Source organism: Marmota monax, unplaced genomic scaffold, assembly GCF_021218885.2.
Source record: "Marmota monax isolate L192 unplaced genomic scaffold, Marmota_monax_Labrador192_F-V1.1 WCK01_AAM20220418_F8-fsc00281, whole genome shotgun sequence".
NCBI lineage: Eukaryota > Metazoa > Chordata > Mammalia > Rodentia > Sciuridae > Marmota > Marmota monax.
In genome coordinates this window covers 453278-467517 of record NW_026693208.1, presented here as the reverse complement: position 1 = coordinate 467517, position 14240 = coordinate 453278, and the positions used below count along the sequence as shown (strand labels likewise).

At 41.4% G+C, this 14240-nt stretch overlaps 1 protein-coding gene across 1 annotated transcript in view; it reads left to right on the top strand.

Moving 5' to 3' along the window:
* Tnfrsf21 (TNF receptor superfamily member 21) overlaps positions 1 to 14240 on the top strand; it is a 69074-nt gene that overhangs the window by 20678 nt on the left and 34156 nt on the right. The window contains exons 2-3 of the mRNA XM_046456056.2: positions 173 to 821; positions 2323 to 2817. Coding sequence (XP_046312012.1) covers positions 173 to 821; positions 2323 to 2817 — 1144 coding nt within the window. The remainder of the gene's footprint in view (positions 1 to 172; positions 822 to 2322; positions 2818 to 14240) is intronic.

The window sequence follows — 14240 nt, the reverse complement described above, 5'->3', positions numbered from 1 at the left end:
TCCCTCTTCCTACCATCTTGAGGTTATTGCGTCAAGTGGATGTGGCATCGGTCAGACCTTTAACAAGAAGGATGGTGGTGGTGTTGGGATTGCTGGTCCTTTCATCTCCCCTTTTCCTATTTAACACCTTCTTGGTTTTTGTTCCTTTCCCTTCCCCTTTTATTTCTTTCAGCTTGGATTCCTTAGCACCACCTTGGCTCAGCCAGAACTTAAGGTCCCAAGTCTCACTGGCACATACCGCCATGTTGACCGTGCAACTGGCCAGGTGCTAACCTGTGACAAGTGTCCAGCAGGAACCTATGTCTCCGAGCATTGTACCAACACAAGCCTGCGAGTTTGCAGCAGTTGCCCTCCAGGGACCTTTACCAGGCATGAAAATGGCATAGAGAGATGCCATGACTGTAGTCAGCCATGCCCACGGCCAATGGTTGAGACATTACCTTGTGCTGCCTTGACTGACCGAGAATGCACTTGCCCACCTGGCACGTTCCAGTTTAATGGTACCTGCGCACCCCATACAGTGTGTCCTGTGGGCTGGGGTGTGCGGAAGAAAGGGACAGAGAACGAGGACGTGCGGTGTAAGCAGTGCCCTCGGGGTACCTTCTCTGATGTGCCTTCTAGTGTGATGAAATGCAAAACATACACAGACTGTCTGAGTCAGAACCTGGTGGTGATCAAGCCGGGGACCAAGGAGACAGACAACGTCTGTGGCACACACCTGGCCTCCAGCACGGCCCCGCCTTCCCCTGGCACAGCCATCTTTTCACGCCCTGAGCACATGGAATCCCATGAAGTCCCTTCCTCCACTTACGTTCCCAAAGGTAATTTAACCTCATGGATTATTTCTCTGAGGAAAACTTTGAGCCCACTGGAGGTACCATGAGGGGGCTTGTATCAAGGATGTGTTCTCCATTTTGTGTATTCCAAAGTCATCCCTTGGAGAAGAGCCCTTCATTTTGTGGCTAATTAAATCTGGCTTCTTTCGAGTTGTTAGAAACATTTAAACTTAGGAGTTTTCTATTAGGAGAGATCAAATATCTAAAAACTAGGTCACATCAAGCTAGAAAAATAAGAACCTAGAGAAATAAGGACAGCATATGACCTCATGTAAGTCACTTAACCTCTTCAGGTCTCAGTTTCAAACTTGCTAAGTGAGTGATTTAAGTTTTAAGGTTCCTTCTGGATTGTTTTCTAACATGGAATAACCCTGGGTGGACACCACTGGAAGGAAAGAGAGAGAGAAAGGGAGAAATTGCCATTACATCTGGAAGGAACCAATGAATCTAAGGCAGGGCAAAGAATGTAAAGGAAAGTTAGAAGCTTCAGAAGACAAGCAAATATAGAACAGATTGAAGATGACTAGCATTCACATCAGGAAAAGAATAACTTAGTGTTTTTTTTTTGTTTTTTTTTTTCCAATGATCTTAACTTTGTGCCCTTCATCAAATATCCAAGTCTTCCTGAGATTCCATTTGAACCTCTGGCAGAATATGGAGTTAGCCTTTATTTTTAATCCTTTTGATGGAATTTAATTTTTATGAGATAATAACCAACTTAAGCTGTGTTTCCCAGCAAACTCCCTTGTGTAAAGATATTTGACCTCTACCATAACACTATAGGGAGAACTTTTTTACATCTGCCATTTTGGAATAAAGAAACAGACACAAAGAGTTTGAATGGCCTTTTCAGGGAATGGCACAAGGCCAAGTTTTGTCCGTGGGGCTTCAAATTCCCATTTTTTACACTCCTTAATGAAACTACTTGTGGAAGCTTCTCTGAAGGAAGTCTACTCATGTCAGCCCCAATCTTGTTTAATCTATTGATAACAGGTACTACAAAAGTTCTGCTCTATTTTATTCACTGACCTGTTCTACCAAACTTTCCACTTAATCAGACTTGGATTTGTATTTGATCTCTGTTCTTTATCTTAGTAATATGCTCATCATTGCATCATGAAAGAGTCTAAAGAAAGGAGGAGAATTAACAAAGGAATTAAATTTGAACTAGTTTTCTGAATAATCAAAACAATTTAGAATGGACTGGAGCATTGAACACACATCTCTCCACTCAAGATGTGACACTCAGATGGAGTGGATCCCTGAGTGTGCTCTTGCTTTTTGTGCAAGAAGTGAGTTTAGCTATTCAGATGTTACCTTCTAAATAAAGGTGCTTTTCAAAAAAGGCCTTTATGAAAATGTGCAACATAATTTATTCTTAAGCTTCAAAGTTCTTCTCTTTGATTATCTGGCCAGGGAGAGGAGGGAATATATAGATCCCCAAATATGGAAAAGCTCTTCCCTGCTCCTTACTCTTTTTTTCTAGGCATGACCTCAACAGAATCCAACTCTTCTGCCTCTGTTAGACCAAAGGTACTGAGTAGCATCCAAGAAGGGACAGTCCCTGACAACACAAGCTCAGCCAGTGGGGAGGAAGGCGTGAACAAGACCCTCCCAAGCCTCCAGATAGTCAGCCACCAGCAAGGCCCCCACCACCGACACATCCTCAAGCTGCTGCCATCTATGGAGGCCACCGGGGGCGAGAAGTCCAGTACACCCATCAAGGGCCCCAAGAGGGGCCATCCCAGACAGAACCTGCACAAGCATTTCGACATCAATGAGCACTTGCCCTGGATGATTGTGCTTTTCCTGCTGCTGGTGCTTGTGGTGATAGTAGTATGCAGTATCCGGAAAAGCTCCAGGACTCTGAAAAAGGGGCCCAGGCAGGATCCCAGCGCCATTGTGGAAAAGGCGGCGCTGAAGAAATCCATGACTCCAACTCAGAACCGAGAGAAGTGGATCTACTACTGCAATGGCCATGGTGAGCCTTCTTTTTTCTCCTTTCTTACAGATCTCCCTGTCTTTCCCTCAGGTCATTTTTTTATAGGAATGGGAAATGCAAAGTTTGCGGAACCTCCTTTGGTACACCAAGTGTTACTTGATCTAGTCGTGTTATGGCAGATGATTCTAACCATCTCACCAGAAAAAAAAGCATTCAGAGAGAATAACTTCTCTGCCATTTCCTCCAGCACCTTTAAAACAGGAGAATGTTGTAGAATCAGTTGAGAGCTGAGAGTAACTCTTCGGGACCTTGTTTGACTTGTCATTTAATAAAGAAGGAAATGTAGTCCAGGGAGATTTGACTCAAAACAACAGGCTAGTTGTTTGTTCAGGACAGATGGGACGAGACGGCACATCTCCTGACTTTTGGAGCCTTTCCTCTTCTGATGTCATTGTGCTGCTAAAAAAAAGAAAAAAGAAAAAAGAAACAAAACCCAACTTGTAAGGTTTGAATCTGAATCTTACTTTTCAATTCCAATTGCTTTCCTCATGTGCAACCCCCCCCCCCCCCCCCCCACCAACACACACACTTAAATTTTAGGACCCCATTTTCATCAGAAAGATAGGATGGGCTCTTGGATGACAGATGCTCACACTGGGTTGGGCTCTATATCCCTTGTCTAGTAGTTGATGTGTGTAGATATAGGCTGGAACATTTTAGTCTTTCCTCTTTGGAGGGCAAAATGCAGCTCATAGAACTTGTCCCAGAGCCAAATTGAACCTGAAGATTGCAGTTTTCTGACTATGGCTATAACTTCCTATTGGGGATGCAAATCAAGTCAAGACGGCGCCTGGCAGTTTGCCAGGAGGAGTGGTTTGTGAAGCAACGCCAGCGAGCCATTAAGATGGTGGGGATTCCTTATTGGCTGACTGCTGTATCTAGATGATGTTAATTGAGTCAAGCTGTGTGTAATCCGTTAGGTATATATACCCCTGCTGCTCCGCAATAAAGTAGTTCCTGCTTGAACCTTCAAGTTGCTTGTCACCTCCCGGTTATTTGCCCAGCCGGACTGTGGCAACTTCCCTTTCTTTAAATCCTAAAGGAAATTCTAGTCCAGTTTTGGTAATCCCATTCAGGTGTTACTTTTCCCCTAAAAAAATAAAGATGTGTCCCTAGATATCTAAAAAGTGATTTGGCCTTTTCTACTTCATCTTAAAAATGCTTATGCCATTTGACCCAGCAATTCTATATTAGTGAAACTATCATAAAGGTAAATACTTCCCCTCTTCCCCGTCAGTGCCAGTACAAAAATTTTAATCTTTAACTCAATATTATGTATAATAAACATTGGAAATAACCAAAGGACCAATTTTAGGCAAATACTAAGGAAATTATGGACTATCTAAATAATAGAATATTGTGTTGAAATTGAAGATTTAATGAATGTGGGAAAATGTTATATTAAGTTAAGAGAGAAAAAAACCCCACCAGGCTACATTCTTTATATAACATAATACCAGTTCTCTTAAAACTTTAAAGATTGAAAGGAAACATGCCAAAATGACAATTTTTTTTCTAGCATTGTGGATTTATAGGGTGGATTTTTCTTCTTTATTAGTTTTCTGTACTTTCCTTACATTTTCTATAATGAGCACATGTTGCTTTTATAATAAAAAAGTTAGAGAAAGTTAAAAAAAATCCATCCACACACACAACTCTTTTTGCCTCCCTTGCTGACTGGTGTGAATGATCTAAAGCCAAGTGGAAATCAGACTGAGGCCAGTGTCCTACCTGGGATAGGGCCTATGCAGACTTGAATAATAACTCTGTGCTAGCTGAAGAAAGCTTCAGTTCTTCTCTAATTGCAACCTTATGGAAAGTTGTAAGACTAGTAAAAAGAATACCTGTATACCTCTGCCCATATTGTCTTTTTTTTTTTTTTTTTTTTACATTTTACACTTTGCTCTGTTTTTAGTTGCTTTCTCTCTAGAAAACCATATGTAGGGCTTGGGTTGTGGCTCAGTGGTAGAACACTTGCCTAGCATATGTGAGGCATTGGGTTCTATTCTCAGCACCACATATAAATAAATTAATAAAATAAAGGTCCATCAACAACTAAAAATAAATTAAAAAATATGTAGAAAAATGTAGATTTTTATATAATAAAATATATATTATAGAATAATTAATTATTTAATATAATGATATATAACAGAGGGAGTATATACATACATATATGTGTGTGTGTGTATACACACACACACACACACATAATTTTCTGAATCACTTCATGGCCCTTTACCCCTGAGTACTTCAGGGTCTATTTCATAAAAATAAGCATATTCTCTTGAAAAAGCACAATACAGTTTTTAACTTCAATAATTTAACATGGGTCCAATATTTTGCCATCCACATTTCAGTGTCATATGTTGACCTGCTAAGGCCCTTGATAGAAAGAACACTTTTTTCCTTGAGTATTGGATCCAATCTAGGATTCGATACTGCATGAAATTGTCCTGTAAGTTGCCAGTCAGAATATTTGTTCTGTTCCTGATTTACCTCATTAGCAAAAGCAAATGTGAACATCCTGTTAGATTATGTAAATATTTAGAATTGTCCTCTCCTTATTCATTTTATTAAAGAGGCAAATCCCTTCCTTTGGTTGTTGCATTTATAGATTTGGTTACAGGAACTGCATTTATGAAACTCTATTTTGCAGTGTAGTTTTCAACATGCTTGAGAACACAGAAAGTTGTAGAAGTAAAAGCTGGGCCAGCAGCAGAAAGCAATTTAATAGGGTGACAGTAGACACTCTTATGGCCACTGTATAAACTATAATGCTATATAACTATTATGCCTGTGCCCTTAAAACAATATCCTATTGTAAAAAGAATGGAAATGCCAAGTCAAAATAAATCCAGTGATACCCTCCGTGAAAGCAGCAGTTCAGCAATATGCCTTTCAAACTTAATCACAGTAGTCCCATTCAGGTGTGACTGTTTTTCCACAGCTTTGCCTCTCCCCCTGGGTTTTTGTGTTGGGGTGTTTATGTTTAAGGTGTTTTTCTAAGGAAGGTCTTTTCTTTCTAAATTGCTAGTCTCAAAGGTACAACCAGGTAAAATCCTATTACAAAGAGAGTTTCTGTTTGGTACAAGCCATTCCTGGTGCTCAGAGTCCTCTAGAAACAAGGCCTTGTTGATCCGATTGCTCTGTGTTCTGGCCAGAAGATTATCCTGAATAATAATATCTCTTCCTGGTTCTTGTCCATTCACACTGAATTGTTCATGAGGATGAGAGTGGAGATAAAATTTCGGAACCCTGGTTGCTTTCTATGAGAGGTTCTGTGAGACCTCACTTACCCTGTGCATGTTAAATAGGACAATCAGAGGGCTGCAGTCATGGTAGAGCCTTGCTTACCACTGAGTGTGTGTGTGAGGCACTGGGTTTGATGCTCAGCACCACATCAAATAAATAAATAAATAGAAAAATGCCCAGTTTGAAACAAAACAAAAAACAAAACAAAACAGGACAATCAAGTGCTCCTGATTGCCAAGTAGACCCCCAGTGCTCAGCAGCAAGGCCATGGATGCCCACCATCTCTCCAACAAGGACTTCTATTATTACTCAGCTCTACTCAGCCCTCTCTGTCTGCCATGGACTTTTAGAAAGTTGAAGTCCACAAAACTGCAATACTACTTTCATGGGGTCCAAATGTTGGAAATATAAGGTGAGGCCTTATATGGCCAGGAGGATGGAAGAATGAGGTCCTGTGGTATTTGAAGTCATTGAACCATTGATTTTTTTTTTTTTCTTCTGTTGACTTATAAAATGATGTTGGTGTTAGGGATTTAAGCAAAGATCCTTTCTGAAGCCAGAGTGATTTTGTTTGGGTAGGTTGGGAATGGACTATGGTTTCTTACAATAAATCTATTTCAGCAACAAGAATTGCAAGTCCCTTCAGAATTTTTATTAATACCAAAATCTACTTGTGAGTTTATTACCGGGTCTCAGTGTCATCAATATCTAAGTTGATTGTTACTGCTCAAATTGTCACACTCTTGTCATTTTTGGGAGGGGGAGGGGAATGAATTCCTTTTTGTAGTATGACTCCAACATAATGGGTAAGTGTGGGAGGTGATCTAAATGTTCTGTTTAATTTAAAATTAAGATTAATATAGGCTCCCATTAATTGGAAGGTTACATGGAAAACAATTTTTTCATTTGAGCTATTTTGCCACAAAAAAAAAAAAAAAAAAACACAATAAAAGCAAAGAATAAAACTTAATTTCCTCACAACTGGCTGTGCATTGCCCTGACAAAGTCTCAAATGATCTTAAAACAGTCACTTTGTTCACTTCCTCATCATTAGAGAAGAGAAACTGTAGTCCAGTCCTGGTTGAGAATGGGGTGACTGAGAACAGGGGCCAACTGCTGTCTCCTCATTGTTCATTCTGATTTGTGCCATAAGATTTACCTCTCCTTCCTGTCAATCTCTCCTCTTTCCCTTCCCCACATCTTTTTTCCTGCCACCTTGCATCTTTATTTGCTGTAAGTATGACATTGGGTTCTCAGAAAGCTGTTTCCTAGCTGTTCCCCTCAATATGAGGGGGAGTTTGAAAACCAGGTGAAGAATGAAAAGTGCCCTGGCAGGACTTACGGAGGAAGCTCTGGAAAGCGGTTAAAGGGAGCAAAGTATCAGCTGTTCCTGTTTTCCATCATGTTTCCATTTTCTTTCAGACTTTAGGCTGTGAAGAAAAATGAGAAGAAAAGGGTGAGAAATGAAGGAATTGGATTTATCTAGTTTCCACTGTGTTTCGTTCCTGATGAGCCCGTTCTTCATTGCTCTGCCTGAGGGAGCTAGTAAGCTTTGATGGGGAACAGTGATCCACCTGGGTAGTTACTTAAGGCACATGACAGATGGAGATGACATCTCCTGTAAGTGGACAGGAGCAGGGATTGTGAGAGCAACTGGGGCACGGTCTCAAGCAGGCTCTTGCACTGTAGCAGCAAAAGGACAGGGGTTTCATTCTGGAGAACTAGATTCCAAGATGCTATTTCTTAATTCCTTTAGCTTTTACCATTTGCCACTCTGTTTGTGACTATGTAGATTTTCTCAATCACAAAACTTATAAATTCTTAGATAGCAGACATTGGGTCATACTCTGTGTCTCCTGTGCTTGGTCTTTAGCTCAGGGCTCAAGGAAGGGTGATCTAGTTCTGAGCTGGCTCCTAAGGTGGCCACTAGCCACATGAGCTATTTAATTTAACACTAAATGGAAAACTCAGCTCCTCCGTTGTACCAGCCACATCTTAAGGGCCCAGTAGGCACACATGGCTAGTAGTTACCCTACTGAATGGGACAGCCACAGAGTGTTTTATCATCGTAGAAGTTCTGTTGGCTGGCATTGGTCTGGGGCACCCATTATCTAATTAAGATACTTATTCTTTTCAAGATTGGATTGTTTTGAAGCCTTTGAACCATTGATTTTTTTTTCTTCTGTTGACTTATAATGATGTCTGTGTTAGGGATTTAAGCAAAGATATTAAGGTTCTTTATACTAATTTGCCTTAGATGCCCAAAAGAATTATTTTTCAGAGCTAAAGGAAGTTTCCCATGCTACCAGCACTTTAACCTACGCAAAAAACAAACTAGGAAAAGATTGCTGATATTCCCCATCTGATTTACCTCTGTCACAGTGAACACTGACTCACAGATACTGGAGAGCAGGGTGTTGCAAAGGCCAAGGCACTTTGTACCTGTTCAAATGCTTGTGTTCAACTGTTATAGAGGGAAATGGAGCTATGTGAGTGACCTTAAGATGAGAAGACTTGTGGGAGTCCTGCGGCTAGATCTGAGGTAGGAAAGAGACAAAGAGTGGAGATTAGGATTTGGAGGAAGAAAGCAGCATCATAGACTAGAAATTCTGGGCTCTAAAATTCTGATTTGCCATTTCTTAGTTATGTACTTTTCATTTAGACCTTTTATTCTATGGACTTCTGTTTATAAGATTAGAAAGTTAGAAAAAGGCATTACAACATGCAGATACGAGCAAAGACTCTAGTTCCACTCCACCCCTGGCTGTGTGGCCCAGGGCAAGTGATTTCGCTATTCTGCATTCACTTTCCTCATGTATCACGTGGAGACAGCGCAAGTACACAGGCTGTGGTGAGGATTAAGTCAGGATATGTGTGCTCCGTGCTTAGCACATTGCTGGCCACGTGGTCAGTGGTCTGTAGGTGCTGGCAGTGGTAAGGGTGAGGTCAGGATGATGGAGATGACGCAGAAGGTACATCAGTGTCCTTTGCTCATGTCATCTTTATCTTCATCCTCTCTGGGTCTATTTTCTGATTCATAGAAATAATGACTACAAGGAAGGCAAACTTTAAAATACAAGCAGCTGTTCTTGGGGTCAATGCTGCTAACTTATAAGGGCTTATTAGAAATGTGGTTTTTCCTGCATGCCAGATATGAGTTTTAACTTAATGAGTTTGCTGTTGTACCCTCTCAAGTGGACAGAGAACCTCTTAGATAACCCAAGAGACTCCATTCTTACCCTTAGAAATGAGTCTATCTTCTTCACTGTAATATCTTCTATAACCTACCTTCAGCAGGGATCAGCAAGCCAAGAGATATTTTAGGCTTCGAGATTTATACAGTCTGTGTTGAAACTATTCAGCACTGTTTTTATAGCCTGAAAAGAGCCAGAGACAGCATGCAAATGATGGGCGGGGCTGTGCTCCAGCAAAACTTGATTTGCAAGAGCAGGTGGCTTATCCTGCAGGCCATAGTTGCCAGTAGGGGATGTACACCATAGATCCCTGGTCTCTTAGCAGTTTCTACTCCCTCACCTTCTGGTGGCTTGCACAGCTCTGAAAATCAGTCTGATTCTTCTTGGAGCCTTTCCAGCAGTCAGTGCTCATCTTTACCTTTCATGGTGACTGTTTTCCCAGTCTGCTGTCAAGACGAGTAACAAAGCAGAACTATCAGAGTGGTTCTGATATGTGACAATTAGGAGGACATGCCTGTTATCTTAAACACTGTTCTAAAATCCATCCTTCTCCTCCTGATAAATGCCAGCTTTTACCCAGAATCTTATATGTAAGTCCACCCCACAGTGTGCCTTTCATGGACCTACTGCCACTTGGTTTCTTTGCCAAACTGTGTGCGTTGGGGGGGGGGGGCAGGGTGGCTTGGGTTCCAATTTTGCCTACTATTTTTATATCTACTTGCTCAGAGAACTGATGTTCTTTGAATGGAGAGCAGGACCAAGAGGAGTAGTGGACAAATGCATAAAGCCTTGGAGCCCAGCTCTACCCCAGTCCTCTTCAAAAAGAAATGGAGAGGACTAATTGAGTCATATGGAATATTTTAACTCCATACTCACATAGTGCTGCTTGAGACCTGGGAGGAAGGGAGGAATGCAGGATGTATACACAGAAAAAGGACATCTGCAATGCAGTTCTTTAAAAAAATATGAGAATGTTTAGCAAAGGCATGGGCTCATTTCTTAGAGGTTGGTTTGCAGTACTGAGGAACAGCTGTGGGCAGCAAAAATCACATTTGGCTGAGAGAGCTGAGGTCCAGATCTGTCTTGCTATGAAAAGGCTGGGTGATCCTGGCCAAGGCATGCTCTGTCTTTGGAGGTCAGCATTCTTAAATGAGGAGACTTGAACCCATTGCAGGAGGGTGGTCAATGTGACAGTTTATTTTTGCTTTCATTTAGTGTGCCTGTTGGCATACTGTTATCTGTCAAGGTAAATGCTGGCTTGATGGATTTTGCAATGGGTTGTAGCATGGAGAGCAGCATGCTGCTAGTCAGAAGGAAGAGGCCAGGCTTAATTCCAAGTTGGTGCCAAAGAAGGACCGTGTGCTCATAGTAAGGTAAAAGAAGTTTTCTCTAGCTTATCAGAAAGTGACAGCAGGATAGTAAAAATGTCTACTCAAATTGGGACACATGGTTGGGGAAGACCAAGAGAATGTTCAACAACTGTGTGCTTTTAGGGAGAACATGACACACATTTGTTCTGTTAGAGATTGAACAGTTATTACAGAACAAATGTTTTGAGTCTTAAAGCCTCTACAAGTGTGTCACTAAAAATCATAATTATCCAACATGCACCTGGATTACAAAGGAATTGTGATGCCCTCTCTGAGGATTTCATTCTGTTTTTTTTGTGCAGAGGGACACCTTGGTCTCATGTGGTCCAGCTGGCAGTGGGCACATGTCCTGGCAGTCACTCCCTCCCAAGTCCTGCTGTGTATTACTTACTAATTAAGTAGGTTTAGGCTTGGGATATATTGAAGCCATCTTCACTTCAATATATTCTTTTCATGGCTCATTAGGGTCAATATAAGTCTCCCTAGAAAAGGGCTTCCTAAATTACGTGTTTTCTTCAGATTAGTGCATCTTTGTAACTAACTCATTGGGACTTTGTGCTTACAAGGTAATCTAAAAGTGATGCTTGAGGATGGAGAAAACTGTCACTCATATAAGAGTAGAAAGCTGGAATTACAGAAATAATTTACTTTGCTTCCAGAAAGATGGTGTCAGCTGGGCACAGTGGTACATACCTGTGATCCCAGTAGCTCAGGAAGCTGAGACAGGAGGATGGCATGTTCAAAGCCAATCTCAGCAATTTATTGAGGCCCTAAGCAACTTAGTGAGACTCTGTCTTAAAAAAAGCAGGGCGGTGCTGGGGGTATAGCTCAGTGGTAGGGTTAAATCTCTAGTACCAAAACAAACAAACAAACAAACAAAAAAACCAGAAAGACTTTGTCCAAGTACTTGTACATAGAGTATATCTTTAGCAAAGATGACCATGAGTTTCTTTAGGGAAAAATACTGTGATATATTAGGTTAGAGAATGATTAACTTTGTTTTTGTTACATATCTTTCTCTGATCTTCTTTTTGTTGTGTTACATCTGTTTGAGTTATTATTATCTGTATATTGAACTGTTCTCCTAAAAATAAAAAATGAATTGGTCAGTCTGTTAGGTTCTGAATTAATTGTTCTTTGGCCAAAGCAGGGGAATATAATGTATATGAAGCAAACATTTCCTGTGTACATTATGCTGTCCTGCTCTGCGGTGATGGGGTTGGCGGGGGATGTTTGGGATAAATTTGTAACTAGGTTCACCTTTAAAGAATCCTAAGGTCAAGGAAGGACTAGGAAATTTTACACAAAGATTTATTATTAAACCACTTTTGTGGTGTTTTCATTTAATTTTATGTATTTGAACACCAAGTTCATGGTGCACTGTCTTAGGACCGGGGCTTACTAGACTTTAGTAACATGAACAGTGTTTGTTTTTATTTTATTTTTGGAAAACTTACAAGCAGTGAAGATCACAGGGTGGGTGGGGAGGGTGGGAGAGGGAGAGAGAGGGAATGAACAAGAGTTAGAAGAGACTTATTGAGTCCAATCTTCACATTTTACACAAGATAAAGCAGAAGCATAGGGAAGAGGGGTGATTTGCTCAGGATCATGTGGCTTGCAGGGATAGAAGGGAGCCAAGGGCTGTCTCTTCTGACTCCTGGGAAAGTGCTTTTTATATTTTACCTGTTTCTTTTCTGGTCAAAGGACTGCTAAGTCCAGAGGCTGTTGTGGTTTGAAAACAATTACTCAAATTATTTGAATGAGCAAATGGAGAGGTCATGTGCTTGTGAAGTTGCTGGAGACTTAGGTTGGAGGAGCACAAGTCCTTTTGGCCTTCAATGGGTCATGGGGAAGATGAGGAAGATGGAAGGTATGTCTTAGGAGCATCCTTTGACCTGATTTCTCTCCCTGGAGTGCCTTGCTGAGAACTGTGATGGTCCATAGAGTGAGAATAAGGAGGAGGTGGCATGTGTCCACCTTTGCTAAGCATTGTCACTGAATGATTTCAGGCCATGGAAGGAGAAAGAGCAGTGGCCATGAGATTAATGAGGAGGTCTTGGCTGAGGTGAAAGGAAATGATAGAAATTTGTTAAACTCTTGCAACATGCACATCACCTTCCCACTTTTGCCTAGAGGGGGTGAAGGCACTCCCCTTCCATTTCTCCTTTCCCTGCAGTCTGTGAGCCTATCCCCCAGAGGTTCAAGCAGCTTCTGGCTGCTCTTGACATTCTCTGACTTTAACTCAACTTTCCTTGAAATTTTCCTTGTCCAAGATACATCTATAAGAAACTTTCTTTAGAGGAACTTCATTGTTGAGGCATTGATTTGTAAGGAGGGAGAGAAATAATAATTCAAACTTATATATGTCAGGCACTGTTCTATGGAATTTATATTTATTTTCCCATTTTGTTAATAGAATAACTTTATGATGTGAGACTCATGACTGTTTTACCTATCAGGAACAGAGGCACAGAACAGTTGAGTAACTTGACTAAAGTCACACCACATGACCATGGTCAGCCTGGGCAGGCACTTAGGCATTCAGTCTTGGACATGAGCTGGTAATTAGTGTGTTCCACTGCTTCTCACTCCTATCCCTCCCGCTTTTGGAGAAGGTGTTGGGGTGTGTGGACAGAGAGTTGGAACCTAGACCAACACAAATGTACTGTTGCAATGTGCATTTGCTTCATTTCTTTTTGTCTCCCTTTCTGTAATTCCATGGTGGGGAATGGGAACTAGTTCTGTCATTTCATAGTGGGGAATGGGAGCTAGCAGGGAAACACATTAAAAATATTTATATTGCTGGTTGTAGTGGCACACGCCTGTAATTCCAGTGGCTCAGCGGGCTGAAGGAGGAGGATCACAAGTTCAAGGTCAGCCTCAGCAACTTCGTGAGACTCTAAGTATCTTAGTGATACTATGTCTCAAAGTGGAAAATGAAAAAAGGGCTGGGGATGAAGTTCATGGGTAAATTTCCCTAAAAGATGGGATTGATGACTCTTAGTCCTGGGAGGCAGCATGGTGCAATGAAAAAAGAGAACCAATGAGTCAGATTGAGCTGGGTATGGAGTGTCAGCACTAACCATATAACTGTGCCTGGCAGCTAGGACTGTCCTTGGTTTGCTCATCTGCTGCGTGGACATGACTCCTCTCTCAGGGCTGCTCATGCAGATTGAATGAGATCATATGCAATGTTGGTAAAACTGCTAGCCTGGCTTTCCTTCTGTCCCCCGACAAGAAGGACATTGGGATGAACCATATTGGAGCATTCACAGAGAGGTGATGTCAGGACAGAGAGGCCCAAGATTTTCAACTCACGTAGAAATGCAGTAAGGGCCAAATTTAACAAGTCGTACAAGCCATGAGAAATAGCTGCAGAGAAACATCTGCACTAGAAACTGGCAGTAAAATGCCATCAAGTCTGATTGCATCTAGTATAAAAGAAACTGGAAAAGAAAGTCAGAGTTATTACCTAGATAGTGTGATTCTGATCACTCAGGGTGGGAGGAAGGACCTTTGTTCACATTGCTGGCAGTTGCTGCGGGAAGAGCACCTGCTGGGGTGATGGTGGAGAAGAGGCCAC